Source organism: Sorex fumeus, unplaced genomic scaffold (genome assembly GCF_029834395.1).
Source record: "Sorex fumeus unplaced genomic scaffold, SorFum_2.1 ptg000044l, whole genome shotgun sequence".
NCBI classification, from domain to species: domain Eukaryota; kingdom Metazoa; phylum Chordata; class Mammalia; order Eulipotyphla; family Soricidae; genus Sorex; species Sorex fumeus.
Genome location: NW_026606101.1, coordinates 44,560,392 through 44,582,912, shown reverse-complemented (window position 1 = coordinate 44,582,912; position 22,521 = coordinate 44,560,392). Strand labels below are relative to the sequence as shown.

Here is a 22,521-nt window from a genome sequence, read left to right as displayed (position 1 = left end):
TTATCGACCTGCATGAGCCCGACGGATGTGCACGAGGCCTGACGCGCGTGCACAGGACCCCACAAGCATGCATCCACTAGGCCTGACGGCTGTGCACAGGGCCTCACCGAGGCGCGGACACCAGCAAACTGGCTAGGAGAACATGTGCAGTCTGGGAACCACCTTCCAGGCAGGGGCTAACGGAGGTACGGAGGTAAGGCGTGGGCCGAGGGCCGAGTGGGCGTTCCGGACAGGCCCGGCGCCACTGGATTTGGGGGCAGTAGGTCCCCCGCCCCGTGGGGTCCGCGGTGCCGCCAACACCCGAGCACGGCCCAGCAAGAGGGCTTCTGGAAACCCGGCGTCCGAACCGCGACTGCGGTTGAACGAGGCCGCGGGGCTCCACGCCCTCCGTTCTCCTTGAGCACCACCAGGCTCGGGGGACACGCGCGTCCTCCGGTGCCGCCGACGCCTCGTCCAGCAAACAAACGCCCAGCAATCTCAGACTCTGGGGAGCCCAGGAAGAGCCCAGCGGGGCCCCAGCGTGCCGTGCGGCGGGGCGGGGCCGCGGCCAGGAGGGGCGGGGCCAGTCCGAGCCGGGTTAGGGGCGGGGCCATCCCGGGCCTGTGGGCGGGGCCAGTCCGCACTGCGTCGGGGGCGGGGCCAGTCCGGGCGCGCGGGGCAGGCCGGGAGCGCGAGTCCGCCGGCGCCGGGTCCGCCCCTCACCTGGCCGGCGGCGGGCGCCGAGGGGCCCAATGGGAGCCGCGGCCGGCCGCCCCGCCCCGCGCCGCCGGACGTCTGTGCCGGGACATGGCCGCCGCCGGACTCGGGTCCTTGAGCTGAACGCCCTCCTCCCGCAGCAGACCGTTACCGTCAGCCGTGCGAGCCGACCGGGCCGCCGCGGCGGAGTAGGCGGCTGCAGCGGGCGGAGCGGCCGACCACATGGCGTCCATCTTACTGAGGCGATGCCGCGCCCGGGATCCCGCCCGGCTCCCGCGGCCCCGCGTCGCCGCCCCGAGGGGTAAGCCGGGCCGCGGGCCTGAGGCGGGCGGGCCCGAGGGCGGGCGCCGGGGGCTGAGGCGGGCGGGCCTGAGGGCGGGCGGGCCCGAGTGCCGGCGCCGGGGGCTGAGGCGAGCGAGCGGGCCTGAAGGCGGGCGGGCCTGACAGCCGGCGCCCGGGGCTGAGGCCGGCGGGCCTGAGGCCCAACGCGGGGATCTGGACGCCGGCTGAGGAGTGCGGGGCAGGGCTCGGGGCCGGCGCGGCGTGGACGGCGGCGGCTGAGGGAGGGAGGCGCTGTGCCGGGCGTTCCCGCGGCGGCCGCGGTGACTCACGAGCGTGACCTTAGACGCCCGCCGTGGAGTCCCGGGGAGCGGCCGCCCTGCGCAGGCCCGGTGTCCCCGCGCCCCGGCCCAGCAGACGTTTGGGGCAGTTCAGTGACGCTCGGGCCGCCCCGCGCCGCCCTCCCGCTCAGCTGGGCTCGAGTGGGACCGACGGGGTTGGGGGTTTACCGTCCCCGAACTCCACACTGATGCCGCAGCGGGTGTTGCAGCCACAACCGGTGGCTTCTTTTCCCCGCTGCAGAGATCGAGCCCACCGCCTCCTGCCCTTCCTTCCCCACAGAAACGCCCCACGGCCCCCCAACCACCTGTGGTTCCCCCCCCCCGCATGGCCTCTTTCGGTTCCTAGACCCACCCAGGCCCCCAGCTGGCACCGAGAGGCCTCTTCTGCCCTTCTCCGTGGGCCTTGCCACCCTTGGCAGGGGGTGGGGGTCGCTCTGCCACTTAGTGGTGGCCTTAGACATTACTGACTTAGACCTAGCTATATCTGACAGGCCCGTCCACTCTGCAGGTCCTGACCTGTGGGTTCATCCTAAGTGACAGGTGTCAGGGGCCAAAGAGGTAGTACTGCGGGTAGAGCGCTTGCCTTGTATGTGAATGACCCAAGTTCCATCCCTACCACCACATAGGGGCCCCAGAGCCCCAGTAAGAATGATCCCGTACTGGATGCAGCAGGGTGTGGTTCAGAAAAAATGTGACAGGCGTCCACCCCATCTTCAGAAGCGCCTAGTGAAGCAGGGTAGAAAGTTGGTGTCCCTATCCCCCTCCTGCCCACACTGGCTCCCCAGTGCCTTCTTGGAGCCCAGCACTGTGGTGAGCCTTTCCTCGTGGGGCCAGAGTATATCAAAATGCCACCATCTTTCTGGAGCCACTAATCAAGTTGGGATGGCACCTCTGACCTTTGTGCTCCAATCCTGCTTCTGTGAATGAACTCTGACTTGGGAACTAGGGAAATGCCACAAATACATGAAAGCCCCAGATATGTGCCCCACACTGGTTCTATGCTATTCACCCAAGCAATGGCTGCTCTGGTGGTTGGCTTCCTTCATTCCATGGCTCCTATCTCTCGGGCGCGCAGCAAGAACCTCAGCCCTGCTGTGTTCTCTTGGTACTGTTTATTGTGATCATTGTGCATGGGGCAAGTAGAGTAGTTCTGCATGCACCAGGCTCTGAGGTTCTCCCCTTTGGGTGCTTTAGAGCTAGGGTCTGCCTTGGGTTTCCCTCCCATCCTGAGGGCTCCCCTGGGGCTGTACTCCTAGCTCAGAAAGAACCTTCACTTAGCACTAGGCACTTCCAGAAGCTTCAGCCAAGATGATTACCTCAGGCTGTGGGTCTGCATCACAGGAAGGGCTAGGACTAACCTAGTTCTCTGCTTTGCCCTAGGTGCTCTGGGGGACCGAGCATGTCTCAGCTGTGCCAGCACCGTGGGCTTGATAAACCGCATGTAAGTCAAGAAACTCACTTTCCGGGGATTGGAGTGATAGCACAGCGGGTAGGGCGTTTACCTTGCATGCGGCTGACCCAGGTTCGATTCCCAGCATCCCATATGGTCCCCTGGGCATTTCTAGGGGTAATTCCCGAGTGCATGAGCCAGGAGTAACCCCTGTGCATTGCCGGGTGTGACCCAAAAAGCAAAAAAAAAAAAAAAAAGAAACTCACTTTCCACCTGCTCAACAGTCGACGCTTATAACTTATAAGTGATGCATGGCTCGGTTTGGGGGGACATACTCTACTATTCTTTGTTTTGTTTTTAGAAATCTTTTTTTGAAAAGTTTTGAGACATATAAGGACATGCTTTAGTGAAACTGGAAAATAAAGTGAGCATTTGTAATTCTAAGAGCTCTTTCAAATACTAGCTTTTTCTGCATTTTTTCTGAGATTTTTTTTTTGGAAATCTGTTTTTTACATTGGACAGTGGAACCAGTAGGGCATTTAAAGGGGCAGAGTTCTTGCCTCCTGCATCCAACGTTCCCAAGGACTTTTCATGAGTTTGTTCAGAAACATACTGGGTATGGGTCAGGCAGCATACTGACCTCCTTCTCTTCTCTCTTCATTCCCATTTTGCCAGAGCAGCATGGTAACTGAGTTCTCCTGGTTCTAGGGATAAATCTGGAGCATGTAGACTTTGGCCAGTGGTGGGTGGTCATAGTACTGCTACGAAGCTAGAGGTCTTCCTCAAAGTTAGAGGGCTTCCTGGAGGAGTTGGTATGTGCACTTACCTGCCCTTTGTTGCCCTTGAACTTGAACTTCCCTTTGACATGTAGCACTCATCTTCAAACATCCCCTCTGCCCTGGGTTCAGTCTCCTTTTCTCCTTACATTTTTGTGCAATGCCCAGACTTCCCTTTCAGCATTAAAACTGAACTCAGCTGTCCAGAACAGAAGAGAGCCGTCTGTTTCTCCCTCCCTCCTTTTCTTGCAGTGCTCAGGCTGGTACTGCTTGGGTACCACTGGGGCCAGAGTCTGGTCTGTCTTGGAATCCCTTCCTGTGGCTGTCCTGCTGTGGGAATACTCTAGCAGCTCCAGGCTTGGATGTGATTAGGCTTCCATTCTCAGTCACAGGCTGCTCTGAGGAAGTTTCTGTTTTTGTGGCATGGATCCCTTCGGGACTCCTGTGCTCTGGGCGGATTACATTTTCTGGATCTCATCCCTAAGAATCCTTTATCCATGACCCAGCAGGCAAGGATTGCAGGACAAGATGTGGTTCTGCAAAGTCAGTTCCTAGGCTTTCAAAAGAACCCTCACATCTGACTTTGATGTAGCCTTTTGGCTTCAGGACTCATTGCCACAGCAGTCTTAGTGAGGCACAGTGCCATGGACCTGCTGCTGGCCAGCTGGCAGGGTGGGGGTCTTTGTCCAGTCCTTTACCTTCAAGAGTTGTCCAGCCTGCTGTCATCCTGCCTGCAGGCACTTCTGTTCTGGACCTTTGTAGATAAATTTTTGAATTCTGTTCTAAACTGGTACTTTGGGCATTGTAACTGGAATGCCACGAAGCCTTTTGGGGAATGCTATTGAAAATAGGTGTAGTCTTTGCAAGTATAATTCCCTTCTTGGGTTTGCAACCTCTTCTCTGAGCAAAAGGTATGCCCTCCTCTTGGTATAGACCACTGATTTTGCTATGAGACATTCAGATGTGGCGCTAAGTGTTGGGAAGGACATTCTCTCACTGTCCACTCTTAAATGCCTGCTTTGGCATGGGAATTATTGGTCTATGTCAGCCTGGCTGCCAGCCTGACAGTCAGTGCTTGGGTGGGTAAAGCAGTGCTTCCCAGCTGGGATCCACCAAGTGGAGTGAGATGGAATTCAAGATGCAGGTCATTGTTGGAGGTAAGTGGATGCTGGTGAGGAGATTGGTGTTGAAACATTGTATACTTGATACCCAGTGAAGAATAACTGCAATTTCACTGTGACTAAATATAAAAAAATAAATAAATAAAAGATGCCTGCAGGCCTGTGCTTCAGTCCTTTGAGCTTTCTCCCTGGCTCTTCATGTTGTTTTAAGTATTTTCTTTGTTTGGCCTTACAGTGTCTGTAACTCCTACTAACAAGCATCTTTTTAGTATGTAAGACTAGAATGAAAATAAAGCCTAGACCTAGGAGAAGGCTCAGAGGCCTGGAGCACAGGCTTTGCATACAGGAGGCCTGGGTTCAATCACAGGCACTGCCAGTGTGGCCCCCCCAAGCAAAGGCAATCAAGAAAGCTGTGCTTTATTAATACAAGCATTTTCTAAGTTCTAGGCTGGGGTTGTGGCTCATGGTAGAGCACTTGTATGCATAAGGTACTGGGTTCAGTGTCTGGCATCACTGGAAAAGAACCTTTTATGAAAGTTACACAGTTTTTAGAAAGTCAAGAGATGAAAGCTGTAGAGTTGTTTGCTGAGCTCACACACATTAGAGTAGGCTTGTTGGTGAGTCTTGGCTTTGTCAACATGTGGTGGTTTTAATTGGGCAGCATTAGAAATCCCGCCATTTGCCTGGGTAGCAGCCAGCCAGGCCGTTGGCCCTTTGGGTGTTGGTTTTGCAATCTCCACATTCTGCACAGGCAATGGGCTGATCTCTGAAGGGTGAGTAGGTGGAAGTTTCTGAGCCAAGAGAGTGAAGAGGCTGCGGCACGTTCCTACAAGTTCTGGCCCTTGAATTTGGAATGAAGGCAGAGGGCCAAGTGCCTGTCTAGAGTTAAGACCAAGAGTTTAACTCCTCATATCACCCAGATGTGCTGTGGGTCCTGTTGGCTCTGCTGTCTGAGACTTTGTCTGCCCCTCCAGGCCTGCACCATAATCAGGGGTGTGCAAGCACCAAAAACTGATGTTATATAATCACTGTGTGGACACCAGTGACACGGTCTACCATGAGACTATAGCTAGGACACACACCAGCAAAAGTGTGACCCTAATGTCCAGCCCATTGGATATCCCCGCCACTCCTATGACCAAAGCCAGGGTAGGGAGGGCCACAAGAAGAATTCCGTCATTAGGGAGATCAGCTTGTGACTGCGAGTCCTGGGCCTGCTTCCACACGTGGCAAGCTGGAGGTGCCAGGCCTTGAGACTCCCATGGGTGACATCTCTATTCCCACCTGAGGGTCATGTGGTCTATAGCTGATTCCACCTTGTTCCTGGGTATGGGTGTATAGGATAACAATTGATTTGTCCTTTCTCCCTTCCCACAAGGAGCTTAGTTTTTATCAGATTGCACCCATCACAGTGTCACTCCCATTCCTTTGTAACCACTTCTCACACTTCTCACATGCCTTGTAATCAGCCACTCTTCTCTCTGCCTCAGACAGGCTGGATAGCTCTAAAGTCCGGGTGTTTTCAGACAGCTTAGCCTTTTCGGGCTGAATCTTTCTATCAATTCCAAAAGGAAAAGTCCAAGGACTAAAGAAAAAGAAGCTAAAGCTAAAGAAGAGTCAACTGTGATAGGTGCAACCTGATAAACCTAAGCTCCTTGTGGCAAGGGAGAAAGGACAAATCAATTGTTATCCTACACAAGTGCCTTCACTTCTAGACTTGTCCCTCTTGGTGCTAGTGCCTGTTACTAGGGTCAGTTTGTCTCTTCTAGTGTTGTTTCCCTGAAGGAATGAGTCAAGACTGGTATCCTGGTGCACTGTCCCTGGGAAAGGTGATATGTAGCCCAAGTTCTATGGTGCTGATCTGACAGGAGCTGCCAGGGCCTGGGATTGGGTCTGGCTGTCTCCTTTGCTGGTGAAGCTGGCACAGACATGGTGGGGAGCCCGACTGGGTGCCGCCTCTCCCACCTCCCTTGAGTTGAGAATTGGGCATTAGCAAAGGGGAGAGGACCCTGGGGAGAGTCTGATCCCTGCTGAGGCAGAAGGGTCCTGCCTGAAAGGGAAGCAATAGGATAAGGCATCCCAACTTTCCCGGCTGCTCTGTGGGGTCATCTCAAAGCTGCCACCCTGTGTGCCGTTTTGGTACTTTATACATTCTCTTAGCTCTTTCACGTTCACATAGGGTCTCCTAAAGCACAGAGATTGAGTTACTTGACTTGTGTCACACAGCAGTCACTGGAGCTGGACTCTGAACTGAGCAATCTGTTCTGAACTTGGTCCTCTGCTGGGATGTGGAGCCAACTGGAATGGCAGCATAGGGGCAGCAGTAAACTTCCTCCAGGGAATGTGGGGCCTGGGCCTCTAAGGTTGGTCTGCAAGGTCAGGGAAAAGAAAGCGGGGAACTGTGAGCCTGTAGGAATCTGAGAAACAGACTGGTCTAAAGTTGGGTTGTTAGTTTCATTTTTTATTTTTGGGGCTGCAGAGGTTGGACCACACCCAATGGTGCTTAGGATTCCATCCTCACTCAGAACTTATTCTTGGTGGTGTCTTGGGGGACCCCATGGGGTACTGGGGTTCAAACCCAAGTTGATTATGTGCAAGGCAAATGCTCTCCCTGCTGTCCTGTTTCTCCAGCCCGGTTTTTTGGTTTTGGCTTTGGGCTGTGATGATCAGGTGCTGTTCCCACCTCACTGTTTGGACTTGTTCCTATCAGCCTGGGTTTGAGCCTGGAGCCCTCCCCTCCACCCCCGAAAAGTATACACTCAGTCCTTTGAGCCCTCTCCCCAGCACCCACAAATTCTGGGCTGTGCCATGCTGGTACCAGGACCTGTGGACAGCATATGTCTGCCCCAGAAATAGGGTTGCAATGACTTCCTCTTTGTTTGGGAGGTTGAGGCTAAGACTGTTGCATGGAACCCACGGTGCCCTGGCCACTGTCCATAGGTGATCAGGATCCATAAGTGAAGAAGGTGACACCCTTGGTGGCTGAGAAGTAGACTCTTCTGCTCTGGGCTCGAACCTGGAGCTCCCACCTGCAGAGCTCTTATTTCAGATCTTTGAGCCAACTCCTTCTGGCTCTATACTCCCCCCTCCTTTTTTTTTTTGAGGGGGTGGGGTGGGTTTGAGCCACACCCAGTGTTGCTCAGGGCCACAGATTAAACAAATCCTTAACCCCTGAACTATCTCTTTGCACCTCATAGTCACTTTTCTGTACCAGTCAGATCACCCTCATTTTGTTTGAATTAAAATGACCTACAAAGCCCTAAGAACAGAAAGCCTCCACCAATTGCCACACCCTTTTCTTCACCAGGAAACTGGGACCACTGCCCACTCCACATCATCCCTGACCCTTGCCCTGGACTTTCTCACCTGCTCCAGCACTTTTATTTTACTTAAGTTGCACTGCCCCAATGAAGTAAAAAAAAAACTGACAAATAAAACCCCCCCAACTTTCACAGCAGAATAGGGAGAAGCAGAAGGAGATCCTGGGCCCTAAAGCTTATATAGCCCACAAACGGTAATCAGTGTCCACCAAACACCAATGGGAGAGTATGTGATTCTACTACAGCCGTTTCTTTGAAACAGTCAGATGATGCCAACTTCCCTTTGAAACAGCCCCTCTTGAAAAAGACATACCCAGTTAAACAAAGTGAGTTTCTGAAAAAGTTAAAATCAGAAGCCAAAATTGCTTTCAAACATTAACAGCTAACTCCCAAGATGTGTTCAAGCCAAGTTCTTGTTCTTTCACTGAGAATTCCTTTAGTACCCACTTTGAGGGAGGGACAGTCTTTGGGTCTTTCCTGGGGGGTGCCATAACTTCTGGTTAGCTGACACCAGGGCCTTAGATTTGTGCATCCTTGTTGATTTTCAGGGCTTGTTTAAGAAATATAGGTCTTAAACAAAGGCATATTCCTGACTTTGCACTCGGGGGTCACTCCTGATGGACTCAGGGGACCATATGAGATGCTGGGTTGAACCTAAGCCAGCTATTTGCAAGGCAAGTAAATGCCTTATCCTGTAGCTCTGCTCTCTCTGGCCACAGAACCATAGATCTTTAAAGAAAGCCATCTGTTAGGTGAGAGGACCTCAAACTCCATGAATTCCCTCCTTTGCACCCCACCATCTCCCCCAAATTCCAAAGCAGTGTCTGGCTCCCCAAATCATTGGCACTCACCTCTGAGACTCACCCAGAGATTGGCCCTGTCTGTCCTACCTGCCTCCAACCACCTGCTGGCCCTCTGGCACCCTCTTGTGGGCAGGTGATGGACTGGCATGCTTGCTCCAGACAGGGTAGCTAGCTGGGCTTGCAGCAGCATCCTGCTCTGTGGAGGGTCAGCTCCCTAGGGTGTTTCTCAGGTGTAGGGAGCAGTGGGAGTGTTTTCTGTGCAGGGAAATTGGGTGTCTGCTGTGCTACGGTGTGGTCTTTGTCACTCCTGGACACAGTGCTGGTGGACACAGTGCTGGAAGGTCATGGGAGGCCCTAGGTCCTCACTGCCATTTTCTCTTTTGCTTCTCAAGGAACATCCCATCTGGCTGTTGTGCCCGCTTCCACCCTGGGTACCTTTCTTTCAGAGGTGACACCCTCCTTGGCTCATGGACTCCAAGGCCTGATCACCCATGGTCAGTGGCCAGGGCACCGTGGGTTCCTGCTTTGACAGGGAGTGCTGCCACGGGGCTACAGCTTCTTTCCGTACGTGGCTGGCACTCTTCTTCTCCGCGAGGCGATGACTCGGTGGTGGAGAAGTCCCTCAAGTCCTTGAAGGACAAGAACAAGAAGCTGGAGGAGGGGGGCCCTGTGTACAGCCCCCCTGCAGAGGTGGCCGTGAAGAAGTCGCTGGGGCAGAAGGTTCTGGACGAGCTGAAGCACTACTACCATGGCTTCCGCTTGCTCTGGATTGACACCAAGATCGCTGCACGCATGCTCTGGCGCATCCTCAATGGCCACACCCTGAGCCGCCGTGAGCGCAGGCAGGTAAGGGGTGTTTCCTTCAGGGTGCAGCCGCTGCAGGCCCAGTGCCTCCGAGGGTTGCTCTTCTAACACCCTGTCTCTGCTTCCTCTTCTCCTGTCATTTCTTTCCCTTTTTGGTGCCACTGTGGCCAGGCATGTGGTCTGCCACTGAGCGATATCCCAGCCCCTCTCTTGTCACCTCTCAAGGCACCTTTTGGTGTATGGCTTCGAGGGTGAGCCGGCTCCAGTCTCAGCCTATGCACACCTCCCTCCTGACCGCACTGCTTTCACTCTTGGGCTCTGTGTTCCTGACCTGGTCTCATCTCTGTCATCAACTCCATAGCCTGTGACCCTGACATTGGGCCTTTGTGCCTGTGATTCCTTTAGATCTTCAGGGTCCTACTGGCTTCCCAGGCTCCTGGCCTCTGGGTGCCCTGTCATGCCTCGTGCATTGCTGCCCTTCCTCTTTTCTCCTCTTCCTGGGCCCAAAGTAGCTTCAAGCCCTTGAGTTCTCTAGACCACCACACCCTGACCTCAGGGCAAAAAAACCCAGCTAGGGCTGGTTTCTGAACACAGATGTGACAGGTGGGCCCAGCTCCCTACCCGCAAAAAGAAAAGTCAGGGATCTTCTATCTTATGTAAAGACTTAATACACTAGTCAATCCGAGTGCTCTAGGTTGCTTATGTTTTGTAGGTGCACACCTGGGTGCTCCCATATTGCTCTCACTTCCTCCTAATAGTCCCCACTATTGTTTTTGTAAACTGTAACAACTTTTCCCAGGAGCAGAGTTTAGATTCTGTTGTATGCTTTTTTTTGTATCTATTTAGGTGCCATATGGCATTTTCTTCTTCCACTCTTATTAAGTAGTTCAGGTGACCATATTAGATTAAAAAGTGAGACCCAATGCTCTGCATCTCTGAGAAACATACTGAAGTGCTGAGGACCAAGAGGCACACGGGGAAAGAAGGGAGGGCTGCTGGGCCACACAGGGATCCGACTGCCAGTACCATTTGCCATGGAAAAGGGATGAAATCATCACATGATGTAGCATTTTAAATGTTTGTGCTCCTAACCCCAGAAGACAGACCTCAGAGAGCAGGGAGTGTGGGGGAGGAATCAGGGAGCCTGTGTCTGGAAACAACCGAATTTCTGCTGGATGGAGCAGGCACTGCTCCCAGGGCACACTGTAGTCTATGGCATCCCGAGCACCCTTAAAGCTGCATGTCAATAGTGGTGAGCCCTCTCTGATCTCACAGAAGAAAAGTAGGAAGGTGATGCACAGGAGAGCATGTGGAAAAGGCAAAGAGATGAGTGTGTGAAAGTGGCACCTTCCAGAACACTCGGCCACAGACCATAAGGAGAGAGCTCTGCTTGTGCTCAGGTGGGCTGAGTGTCTGAATAGGGTGAGCACCTGGAAGGACAGCAGCGCCTGGTCAGTGGCAGCCATACCCCGGTGCAGGCTGTCTCTGCTCAGAGCCTCGACAGAGCCTGAAACAAATGACACTGCCTGTCCTATCCAAGCTGACTCCACAGACCAGGAACCTGGAGGAGGATGTCCCTTTGCATCTCCTGTCCTTGTCTCTCCCCAGTTCCTCCGGATCTGTGCTGACCTCTTCCGGCTGGTACCTTTCCTGGTCTTCGTGGTAGTGCCCTTCATGGAGTTCCTTCTGCCGGTGGCCGTGAAGCTCTTCCCCAACATGTTGCCATCTACTTTCGAGACTCAGTCTATCAAGGTGACAATGTGGGGCAATGAGCCTGCTGTTGACAATCAGTGTCACTTCTGTGTCTTCACCTCCTGGGGTTGGGCTGGATTGGGACCTTTTAACTGATGGTGGGCTTTTAGTCATTTTTGTTGCATGCATTTAATCTAAGCTATGGCTTCTCAGGGCCAGAGTGATGGTACAGCGGGTAGGGCTCTTGCCTTGCACATGGCCCACCCAGGTTTGATCCCTGGCATCCCATTAGGCCAGAAGTGATTCCTGAATGCAGCAACAGTAGTAACCCCTGAGTATCACTGGGTTTTGCCCCAAAACCTAAAATAAATGAAATAAAATATGATTCTTCCTAAGCCTGCTAGGAATGACCCCTGGAGAGATAGGGCAGCAGAGAGGGTGTTTGCCTTACATGTGACCAACCCAGATTTAATCCCCAGCATCCCATATGATCCTTTAAGCCCTGTGCCAAGATTGATCCCTGAGCAAAGAGCCAGAAGTAAGCTCTGAGCACTGCTATGTTTGGCTCAAAAACCAAAATAATAATAATAAAATTTGGTGTTTTGGATGAGAGAGACAATACAGGATAAGGTGTTTTCCTTGCAGGCAGCTCTCCCTGGTTCAGTCCTGGCACGGCTTAGTCCCAGAGTGCCCTCAGGACTGACACCCAAAGCACAGCGCTAGGAATGACATCCGAGCACAGCTGCCTGTGACCCTAACACCGCCCCCCCCCCCAAATAAGTAGGGAAAAATATTGACTTTCCTGATCTTGACTTTTCAAGATCAAGAGGACTGTATGGAGTGCTTGAGATTCATTGTGGGGAGGTCAGGGACAGGGTCTGCTGACCAGATTGCCTGCCCATGTTTTGGTCACCAAGTTCATTTGGGGACCAACCTGCTGGCTTGAGTAGGGCTCTCTAAGGCTTATGTGCAACCCCCCCCCCCCCCCCCCCATCAAGAGTTCTGGACTTTCATGCCACACGAACTGACCTTTATGGGCAGAGTACCTGCCCAGCTCTGGGAGTCCCAGAGTGATACATAAACTCTTGAATCTCACTCTGTCTCTCCCCCAGAGAGCCACTCAGTGCTCCCGGTCCCCCTCAGAATGTCAATGTTGGGTTGCTGAGCCTGTTGGTCCTCCTGCAGGAGGAGCGGTTGAAGAAGGAGCTGCGAGTCAAGCTGGAGCTGGCCAAGTTTCTTCAGGACACCATTGAGGAGATGGCCTTGAAGAACAAGGCGGCCAAAGGGAATGCCACCAAAGACTTTTCCATGTTTTTCCAGAAGGTGCTGAGCCACAGCCTCCGGCTGGGCAGAACCCCAGCTGGGCATGATCCTTCTTTCCCCCTCTCTTTCTTTGGGTGGTACTGAGGTGCTGGCAGGGCTCAAGGCAGAAGCCCCACACTGGAACCTGCTGATCCACAGGCACTTGCTGGTGTCTCCCCACTATAGCAACTCTGGGGGAAGTGGAGTTTGGCATGTGGGGAACCTTTGACCCCAAGACATTCTCGGCTGGGGGAGGGACAAACACTAGTCCCTGACCTGAGGCGGGCCTTGTGCCGCTCCCTGGCTTCAGAGAGACTTGCCAGAGCGGAGTGCAGGGCCCTGGCAGTCCTACAAGCTCCTACAGGGAGCCCACGCTGACAGCAGATTTAGAAGCTCCTTGAAGTGGGGCCGAGGGTCCCCGGGAGCTCAGGGTGCTACTGTGTCACAGGCTGCACCTGGAGGCAGAGTCCTGTGGCACTGAGCTGGCGTGCAGCCCTGGAGCTGCTGGGGGCAGCAGGGTGGGAGGGCCCACGGCTCTGCTTCATACCCTGTGCAGGGCAGATAGAATGGCGGGACTGCCTGTCTGCAGAACTGCCCAGCCTGGACAGTGCTATAAACGGCAGGACGGATCCATGAGGGATCCCTCCTGGGGATGCAGGCTGCACCCTGGCCTGGTGAGCTCTTGGGGGCTTCTCTTGAGCAGTGGTAAATCTCGGGGAAATACTGGGAGCTTTGCGCCGCTGCCAGCTATCTCCTACTGGGAGTAATGGGGATGCTGGCGGGTCACACCTGCTACAGAGGACCCCTGTGGTGACTCCTGCAGATCCGAGAGACCGGTGAGAGGCCCAGCAATGAGGAGATCATGCGCTTTTCCAAACTGTTCGAGGATGAGCTGACCCTGGACAACCTGACGCGGCCGCAGCTTGTGGCTCTATGCAAGCTGCTGGAGCTGCAGTCCATTGGCACCAACAACTTCCTGCGCTTCCAGCTCACCATGCGGCTGCGCTCCATCAAGGCCGATGACAAGGTGTGCTGCCCTTAGCCATCCCCCCCACACACACCCCTGTGCATATGTGAGCAAATGGTGAACCCATCACTTGGCAGGGAATGAAAAGCCTTCCATCCTCACACTCAGTGGAGGTGGCTGGTGACCATTCGCATGTCTTAGGGGATGTGGAAGGACCATATCTTTTACTATCCTAAGCAGCACTGCAGTAATCTTTATTTGGAGGCCACGCCTGGTGATGCTCAGGGCTTAATCCTGCCTCTGCTTTTAGAGATCTCTCTTGGCAGGCTTGGGGGACCATATGGATGCCAGGGGTTGAACCCCTGTTAGCTGTGTGCAAGGCATGCACCATGCCTGGTGTATTCTCTCCAGCCCCTGCAGTAATATCTTTTTGTGGGGGCCACACCCCCATGGCTTAGGGCTGACTCCTCAGAGATCACTACTGGCAGAACTCAGAGGACTGTAAGTGGTGCCAGTTTCACATGAGGTCAGCGGCATGCAAGGCGAGTGCCTCCCTGCTGTTCTGTCTCTCTAGCTCTTTTATTAACTTCACTCCTTCTGAGGTGACACTGTTGCTCTGCTTTCCTTTCCCATCCTGCACTGTTTCCGCTGGGTGCCAGGGCTGGTGCACACTTGTGCTGCTTTGGGAGCTCGCTTCTGCTTGCAGTGTGTACACTGGGGTCCACACTTGAGTTGAGGTGTGCCCTGTACGTGGAGGTTGCATATGATGTATGGCCAGGGCAGGAATGCAGCTCTGCCACAGAGCCTGCCCCAACCAGCTTCTGTCTTTCCTGCACTGAGTCTCAGCACCGCCAGGTCATCTAAGATCTTTTCACTCCTCTTCTCCTTTGGTCTTTTTTTGGCTAGGTGGGTTTTCCTCCAGTGCAGACATTGGGAAGTGACAGGGGTTCTGAGCAGCGTCAGCTCCTCACAGAGGGGCTCGCTGAGTACTCTGCTCTACCCCTCACCGCTGACCTGAATCTACCCTTCTTGTTTGGGAGTACTCAGGATGCTGGGGGCCAGCCTCCAGCGGTCACTCAGCTTCTTTTCCCCTGGTGCTGCTGTCTCTTCCCAGCCCACGAGGCCCCACACTGCTTCCATAATCCCTGCGGTGGGCTGGGAAACTTTTGTGTGGTCCAGGGATCACGAGACTGCCGGTGGTGGGCCCTGCAGTAGCCAAGCCTGGCTGCACACCTTGTCCCACTTGCTCAGGTCCTCTCCCTATTTAGGCTGTGGACTCCATGACACAACCCCTGCTGTGAAGATGGTGGATACTTTCCCCCTTTCCCCTGGATGTGAAGTAAAAACAAGACAGAAAAATGGAAGGAGAAAGCCTAGCCAGAGACCTGGGACCCCAGGAATACTCTTTTTTTTTTTTTTTCTTTTTTGGGTCACACCCAGCGATGCACAGGGGTTAACTCCTGGCTCTGAACTCAGGAATTACTCCTGGCGGTGCTCAGGGATGCTGGGAATCGAACCCAGTCGGCCATGTGCAAGGCAAACGCCCTACCCACTGTGCTGTCACTCCAACCCCCCAGGAATGCTCTCGACACAGTGCCTAGTCCTTGTTGATCCTCAGTGGAGCGGGGTGGGGGGAGGGGGGCATAAAGCCTCCATCCGGCAGCCCTGAGGTACTGAGTAACTGGCAAAGCCTGACTGCCTGCTGACTTGCAGTTCCTCTGTTCTCTACCCCGTGGGCCACCTCTTCCTGTTGGATGTTCCCAGCCAGGAAGCTAGAACTGTGGTGCCAGCAGACACAGCAGTCGGGAGTCATTGGGCAGAAGCCCCGCCTTCTGCAGAGCACACTTTTGACTCTGGGTACTATTGAGTAGTCTGGTCCCCTGGAAATAGCCAGGAGGCCTGGGCACCACAGCAGGTGGGGCTGTGGGACTTTGCCTGGGGCCCTAGCTGTGGGAGTGGCCAACCTGAGGTGCTTGTGATTGGACAGGAAGTGAAAACTGGGTTTGGGGCTAGAGGATTTCTGTGCACCCAGAAGAGTCAGAGCACAGGGGATAAGAACAACTGTAGCTCTTTGCTTGATCAGTTGGTGCCACATCATCGTTGCACAATCTATAATCAGAATACCTCCTCCCTGTGCCAGGACAGAAGGTCAAAAGAGGGTGAGTCACAGGCCCTGCGAGAGTCACTAATGCAGAGAGCCAGAAGGGTCTCCAGGATACAGCAGTGCCCTGAGAGGACAGGCTGTGTCCAGGGCAGGCATGCCAAGAAGCCCTGTAGGCCGCTGCCCCGTGCATGTGCTGGACAGCTCTGCAGTGGCTACCAGTAGTAGCAGGGCCGAGTCCCTGCAGGGTCAGACCTCAATAGGTCTCTGCAGTAGAGCATGCCAGGCCAGGGAGACAGAGAGGGGTGAAAGGTGGGCAGAGCCAAAAGGGAACACATCCTTCGGTGCCTGGCACCCCCCTGGACAGTGGCAGCAAGGCTGGCAAGACAGCTCATTTGCCTGTTGTGTGTGAGGCCCCAAGGTCCACTGTAGCACCACCCTGCCCCATCCCTGAGTTGCTAGGCCTGTTCCACTAGGGAGGGCCCATTCCAGGTTCAGAGATGGAGGTCTTCGAGGTGGTGATCTGAGCACATGTGGCAGGGCTAGGTGGGGTGTCTGGAGAGCTTGGAGGGCAGCAGTTCTGCCCAGAGCCCTGAACCTCTGAGATGGAACACACATGTCCCCCACTGGTCTCTGAAGCTGCCACTGCTGGGGAGTTCCACTTGGTACCCCTGTGCAGGTGCTGCTCAGCCATGGGAGAAAGGGGCCACTGCCTGCAGCTCCCGAGTACGGCTGCACCACAGGGACAGGCTCTGCATCTGCACCGCTCGTCGGATATGGCTTTTAGGAGAGATGGGGGCTCTTGCTTCCCGGTGGGTAGAGTTGGGGCGATGGGGTGCTTCTTTTCCTGCCCTCTTCCAGTGCCCTTACCAGGCTCCACTGTTGTCTTGTGCTGGACCTCCACTGCTCTCCAGCAGAGGACACCATCAGTGGAGAGCAGGGGCCCTCAGTGGGGCCTGGGCCAACGAGCATAGCTGCTTCTCCCTTCCCTCAGGTCAGCCAGGTTTGTCCCCTATCCCCTGCAGCAGTGTGGAATGGCACCTGTCACCTCCCCAGCAGCCCTGGGGCCTCTCAGGGTGAGCAGTGACTCTCAGGCTACTTGACTTCTGCTTGGCAGCGCATTGGATTAGTTCTTCTGGCTGAATGTCGGAGCCTGGCTGCACAGGCTCTGCCACTCTTCCCAGAAGCACGAAACTACCAGGGCTTTCTTCACAGCTCATCGATGAGGAGGGCGTGGGCAGCCTAAATGTCAAGGAGCTGCAGGCGGCTTGTCGGGCTCGAGGAATGCGTGCCCTCGGCGTCACAGAAGATCGGCTGAGGGACCAGCTGAAGCAGGTGCGTCTTCACTCATGTGCAGGCAGTGTGGTCTGTGTGTCCTGAGGGCAACGGGCAGGAAGAGTAGCTGGTGCCCAGGACTTGGGAGACCTTTCAGGTCTCAGCATGGCGGCTGCACCTGGTTGTCCTTTCACCACCACTTCTCTCTCCAACCAAGCAACCTTGAGGCAGAGCTGTGGGGATAGTCAGGGTGCCCAGAGGGGCCCTGAATCTGGGCCAGGGTATCTGGAGACGCCCCTGAGTGGGTTGGGGCATCCGGAGAAGCCCTGAGTGGGGGTCTCCCTGCAGTGGCTGGAGCTTCACCTGCACCAGGAGATCCCATCCTCGTTGCTCATCCTCTCCCGGGCCATGTACCTCCCAGACACACTCTCCCCTGCTGACCAGCTCAAGTCCACACTGCAGACCCTACCGGAGACAGTGGTATGTGCCATGGAGCGGGTGCTGTGGGCCCATGGGTCCCCCATTGGGTCTGGCCCCTGGATATCAGGGCAGTCTCAGCTGTGCTTCCCCTCTCGGGAGCTCCCAATGGGACAGTCCTCAGAAATGGGCCAGGGTTTCGTGGGGCGCACTCGGCCCGTGTGTCCCGGGCTCGCTCACAGGCATCCCCTCTCTGAAGACGAAGGAGGCCCAGATGAAAGTGGCTGAGGTGGAAGGCGAGCAGGTGGACAATAAGGCCAAGCTTGAGGCCACACTGAAGGAGGAGGCGGCCATTCGGCAGGAGCACAGGGAGAAGGAGCTGGAGCGGCGCTCGGAGGGGGCGGTGAGCAGTGGGGCTTGGTGGGAGGGGGCTACCCAGCTAGGGTGCTCCCTGGAGGTAGGGGTTGGGGTGCAGGTGTCGCCTTCACAAGTGTGCCGCTCCCTGTGAGCAGGTTTTTTTGTCAGTCCTCCCTGTTAACGATATAGGCCTGTCTGACCAGAGGCGCATCAGGCCCCATGTGATACCCCGGGAGGCCACTCTGGGTACTGGGGTACTGAGCAGCTGTGGCCTTGCCTTTCAGAAGGAAGCAGAGCCTGAAGTACTGGTAGAAGCTGCCCCTGGGAGGCCAGTGGTCGATGTGCAGTCACAGGTGGCCAGTGTGACCCCTTCATCTGAGGTCTTGAAAGATACAGCCCCTGTCCTGGAAGGCCTGAAGGTAAGGCCAGGAGCTTGCTGTCCATGCACCAAGGACATCCACAGACACCCTCCACCCCATTCCATCCCCCCATTTCTCTCCTGCTTCTGGGAGGCTTTCCTGCTCCCCACACTTGTCTCCCACTCCTGAGAGGTCCTTCCTGGTAGTGGCCATCCCTGTCTGCTGGGTCCTCTCATTCCCAGACTCCTAGGTAGGCCCTGGTACTGAGGAACTCGGTGGGTGGAACCACAGGGCATGTTGGGAGGAGGAGGTGCTGCCCTTAGAGTAGAAGAAGGAGCCAGGAGAGGGTGGTTTCCCCATCTGCCAGGCAGGGATGGGGGCTCAGCCCCAGAGGGTCCACCTGAGGTCAAGCATGTCCATGCCAGAAGGAGGGTAGGCTTTGATGTGTGCTAGAGTGGCTCCTGTCGCAGCAGTGTGGACTCACTGAGGCTGGCAGGAGCCTTGTTCAGCAGAGCTGGAGGGGACAGCCCAGCAGGCAAGCACTGGGGATATCCGCCAGGCCGGTAGGCCTGCAGGGAAGGAAGGTGAGGGAGAGCGGGGTTCCTGGACAGTCCAGACTGGGAAACTGTAGGGGCAAAGTCTGAGGAACTATGGAAGCAGCAGGCAGATGCCTGCCTGCCTCTCAGGGTCACCGGGGGCCTGGCTCCGTCTTGGTTTGCCCAGGGAGGCCTCCCAGGCTTTCTCCAGAATGGCCTCCTTTTTGGACGTCCTGGCCCCAAGGAGTTTCCACCATCTGCGCGCAGGACCAGAGCCACGGCCAAGCAAAGCGTCCTCCAGACCTGGGTGCAGATGTTCCCCCTGTGGCAGCTGGGCCGTATCTATCACCACCAGCTTGAGGACTTTGTAGAGGGAGGCAGCAGGGGGCACTGCACTCGGGGAAGCAGGTGCTTTGGGGTAAAAAAGTCACAGCTCTGCTTAATCTAGGTGTCCTTCGATTTCTTCCCAGGGAGAGGAAATAACCAAGGAGGAGATCGATGTCCTTAGTGATGCCTGCTCGAAACTCAAGGAGCAGAAGCAGCCTCTGACAAAGGAGAAGGAGGAGCTGGAGCTGCTGAAGGAAGATGTGCAGGACTACAGTGAGGTGGGCCCTGTAGACCCCACCTGACAGCTGAGCCTTCCCCAGCAAAGTGGTGTCCGTGCGCACAGGCATGGGCTTCCAGTGCTCAGGGCCATGCAGTGCTCGGGCCTCCCACATCAAAGCCCACACACCCAGGCCCAAGGCATGCACTCTGTCATGAGGCTGCTTCTCCAATGCTGTATATTTGTGGGTTCACTGCCAGGATTGGGGACACAGGGTCTCTCCTGCGAGGTGGGTTGTACTGCCTTCCAACTGCGCCCCAGCCTCTGATTTATCAGTTATAGAGAGCTTAGTGGACTGAGCTCAGGCTTTGCATGGGGAAGTTCCTGACTCCCTGGCGCTGCATGGTCCCCCAGTACTGGCAGGAGTAGCTCAAAAACAAACAATTTTAAATATTATGTTGCTGGAGCCATAGTACAGTGAGTAGGTGTTTGCCTTGCACACGGCCAACTGGGTTCCATCTCTGGCTCTCCGTGTAGTCCCATGAGCACCACCAAGAGTGATCCCTGAGTGCAGAGCCAGGAGTAACCCCTGAACATGGTGGGTATGGCCCAAAGAAACAGAAAAAAAAATACCTCCTCGTCTTCCTAATGTACTTTCTCATCTCTGTTTACTGGTAATTAATTGGGAAAGGTGATTGATTTGGAGATGAGAGAAATATTTGGCAGCTTGCTTTCTTTTTGGTGTAGTGGTGGTGGGAGTTGGGCCTGCAGTGCTCAGGGCTTATTCCCGGCTCTGCACTCAGGAATTACTCTGATAGTGCTTGAGGGACCGTATGGTATGCCAGATATTGAACCCAGGTTGGTGACGTGCAAAGCAAGCACCCTACCTAATGTATTATTGCCCTTTCACTGCTCTTTGAACTCTCTTGCTGCCCGTTCTGGGGTAGTGGACCGTGACCGTCGTTCTTAACTGCCCACCTCCACTTTCCCCTCCAGTTGTGCTTCTAGGAAATGATGGAATTAAAGAAGACTTGGCTTTCCTCATTTTCTGACCCATCCCGGTCTCTTATTTTACAGTTACTGGGGAAGCAGAGGACTGAAACAGGTTCTTTTTCCTTTGACACAAAAGCAGTATTTGAATTTGCAAAAATTAAAACAAGGGCCAGAGAGATGGTGCAATGGGCAGGGCATTTTCTCTTCTTTTTTTTTTTTTTTTGCTCACACCTGGCTTTACACAGGGGTTACTCCTGGCTCATGCACTCAGGAATTACTCCTGGCAGTGCTCAGGGGACCATATGGGATGCTGGGAATCGAACCCGGGTCGGCCGCGTGCAAGGCAAACACCCTACCTGTTGTGCTATTGCTCCAGCCCCTGGGCGGGGCATTTTCATTGCATTCGGCCAACTGGGTTTAATTCCCAGCACCCCATGTGATCCCCACCAAGAGTGAATCCTGAGTATCGCCAGGTGTGCCAAAAAAACAATAATATTAATGACCAGTTTGCAAAGTAGAGGTGATAGAAATAAGACTTTACAACTTTCATGATTTTCATTCAGGACTTACAAGAAATCAAGAAGGAACTTTCAAAGACGGGAGAGGAAATGTATGTGGAAGAGTCTAAAGCCAGCAAGAGGCTGACGAGACGGGTGCAACAGATGATCGGGCAGATGGACAGCCTGCTCTCACAACTCGAGGCAGACCAGAAGGCTGGCAAGCTCGGTCCTGCCACCGAGGGTGCCCCATCTGGGTGAGTCTAGGCGCGGAGCTGGCCTCAGCTGGGCCAGTGTGCCTCCCCTCCGACCCGAGTCCTGCTGCCGCATGAGCTCTGTGGCCTGTCACACTCATTCTTGGCCCCTTGTGGCACATGTGAATACGTGACTGGCTGCAGCTGCCCAGTGCCGCTCCCATGCACACGCACATTCATGCCACAGCAGGGAGCAAGGGCGCTTAAGGGAGGGCTCCCCCTAGGTGTCTCCCTGAGGCCGACGTGCAGCCAGCGGGGCCACATTCAGACTCTGCCCCCAGGGAGACCATCGTCAGTGTCACCGAGCTCATCAGTGCCATGAAGCAGATAAAGGACATTCCAGAACACAAACTCCTCAGTTTGGCCACAGCACTGGACGAGAATAAGGACGGCAAGATTGACATTAATGACCTGGTCAAGGTATGCCCCTTGGGGGGCCAGACCAACAGTATAGCGGGGAGGAGGACGTTTTGCCTTGCATGTGGCTGACCCAGGTTCAGTCCCTGACATCCAATATGGTACCCCCGTGCGCTTCCAGGAGTGATTCCTGAGTGCAGAGACAGGAGTAACCCCTGAGCATTGCTGGGTGTGATCTAAAACGCCAAAAATAAAAGATATATCCCTTGATCGTGGGGGTCAGGCTGGCGCAGCCTCACCCTCAGACTGGGGGTTTTTTGGAGAAAGCATAGGTCCTACCCTGTAAGGGACGGGTCCTTGGGAGGCAGCCTGGGTTTGACTGACCACCTGCTCCTATGGCCAGCCCTCTCCCGGTGCCTGTTGCCCAGGTCAAGCCGGGGACAGCTCACTGGATGAGGGAAGTGCTGCCCCGCCCTGAGCTTCTACCCTCCGTGTGTAGGTGATCGAGCTGGTGGACAAAGAAGATGTTCACATCTCCACCAGCCAGATGGCTGAGATTGTGGCCATGCTGGAGAAGGAGGAAAAAGTGGAGGAAAAGGAGAAAGCCAAGGGCAAGGCTGGGAAGGAGGCTGCAGAGGCCAAGAATTAAGCGCTGTCCTGTCTGCCTGCTCCCGCCACATGATCCTGCCAACAGAGTGATTTTTAGAGGTGATTCTTAGTGACAGAGCTAATACTTTATCTGGAATAAATTGGAAGCTTCCATGATCAAGTACATTTTTAATTATCATTCCATGAAGATTCAGTGTGGACCCTTGTGTCCCCCAGGGAGTCATGGGCTGTGATGGCCCCACTGTGGTGACCAACAGAGAATAGGGGCCTGGCACTGGCATTTTGGCGTAAAGGCAGCTGCAGGCCAGACTGAGGTCTCCGGTGTCTGATACGCTGTGGGCACAGCATGCCATGGAGCCTGTGCCCATGACACATGCCTGTGGGAGCAGATTCCAACAGCCTCTGCTCCTGAGAAGACCCTTCGGAACCGGGTCATGGCCCCTGAGCTCCCATCAGGTGGTCCCCTGAGCCTATTTCCAAAGTCAGGACAACATCCTTCATCTGCTTCAGCCTCTGGGAAATGCCTTCTCCCCAGTGGCTGCCTGACTGTCACAGGTCTCCCCCGCCCTCCCACCAGCGCAGAAGCCAGGCTGTTCACTCTCAAGGGGCGGCGGGGTGCAGTGGGGGTCCCCAGCACAGGACACTCCTACAGCTGCCAAGGTGGCTCCTCTGGGAGGAGGGTATGACCTCGGGCCCGGCTGCCCCACACCGGGATTCAGCCCTCTTGACAC

General features: G+C 55.1%; 1 protein-coding gene across 3 annotated transcripts; it reads left to right on the top strand.

Moving 5' to 3' along the window:
* The first annotated feature begins 703 nt into the window (after positions 1-703).
* On the top strand, positions 704-21,946 carry LETM1 (leucine zipper and EF-hand containing transmembrane protein 1). Of its 3 annotated transcripts, none has more exons than XM_056122123.1 (14): positions 704-997; positions 2,697-2,757; positions 9,119-9,572; positions 11,139-11,282; positions 12,408-12,545; positions 13,348-13,551; positions 16,808-16,927; positions 17,216-17,347; positions 17,544-17,687; positions 17,929-18,060; positions 19,007-19,141; positions 20,637-20,827; positions 21,106-21,244; positions 21,681-21,946. In XM_056122123.1, exons 1-14 carry the CDS (start codon positions 919-921, stop codon positions 21,828-21,830), a joined length of 2,223 nt encoding a protein of 740 aa, XP_055978098.1. In that variant the 5' UTR covers positions 704-918; the 3' UTR covers positions 21,831-21,946. The 3 variants fall into 3 exon arrangements, with proteins under 3 accessions (XP_055978098.1, XP_055978097.1, XP_055978100.1); XM_056122122.1 differs by having other exon boundaries at positions 708-997; positions 17,926-18,060; XM_056122125.1 differs by lacking the exon at positions 9,119-9,572 and having other exon boundaries at positions 930-997; positions 17,926-18,060.
* Positions 21,947-22,521: the final 575 nt, after the last annotated feature.

Coding starts and splice junctions, on each gene's coding strand:
- LETM1 (XM_056122122.1), top strand. CDS start 919: ATGGCGTCCATCTTACTGAGGCGATGCCGCGCCCGGGATCCCGCCCGG. Junction 9,573..11,138: donor GCCGCCGTGAGCGCAGGCAG/GTAAGGGGTGTT, acceptor GTCTCTCCCCAG/TTCCTCCGGATCTGTGCTGA. Junction 13,552..16,807: donor CCATCAAGGCCGATGACAAG/GTGTGCTGCCCT, acceptor CTTTCTTCACAG/CTCATCGATGAGGAGGGCGT.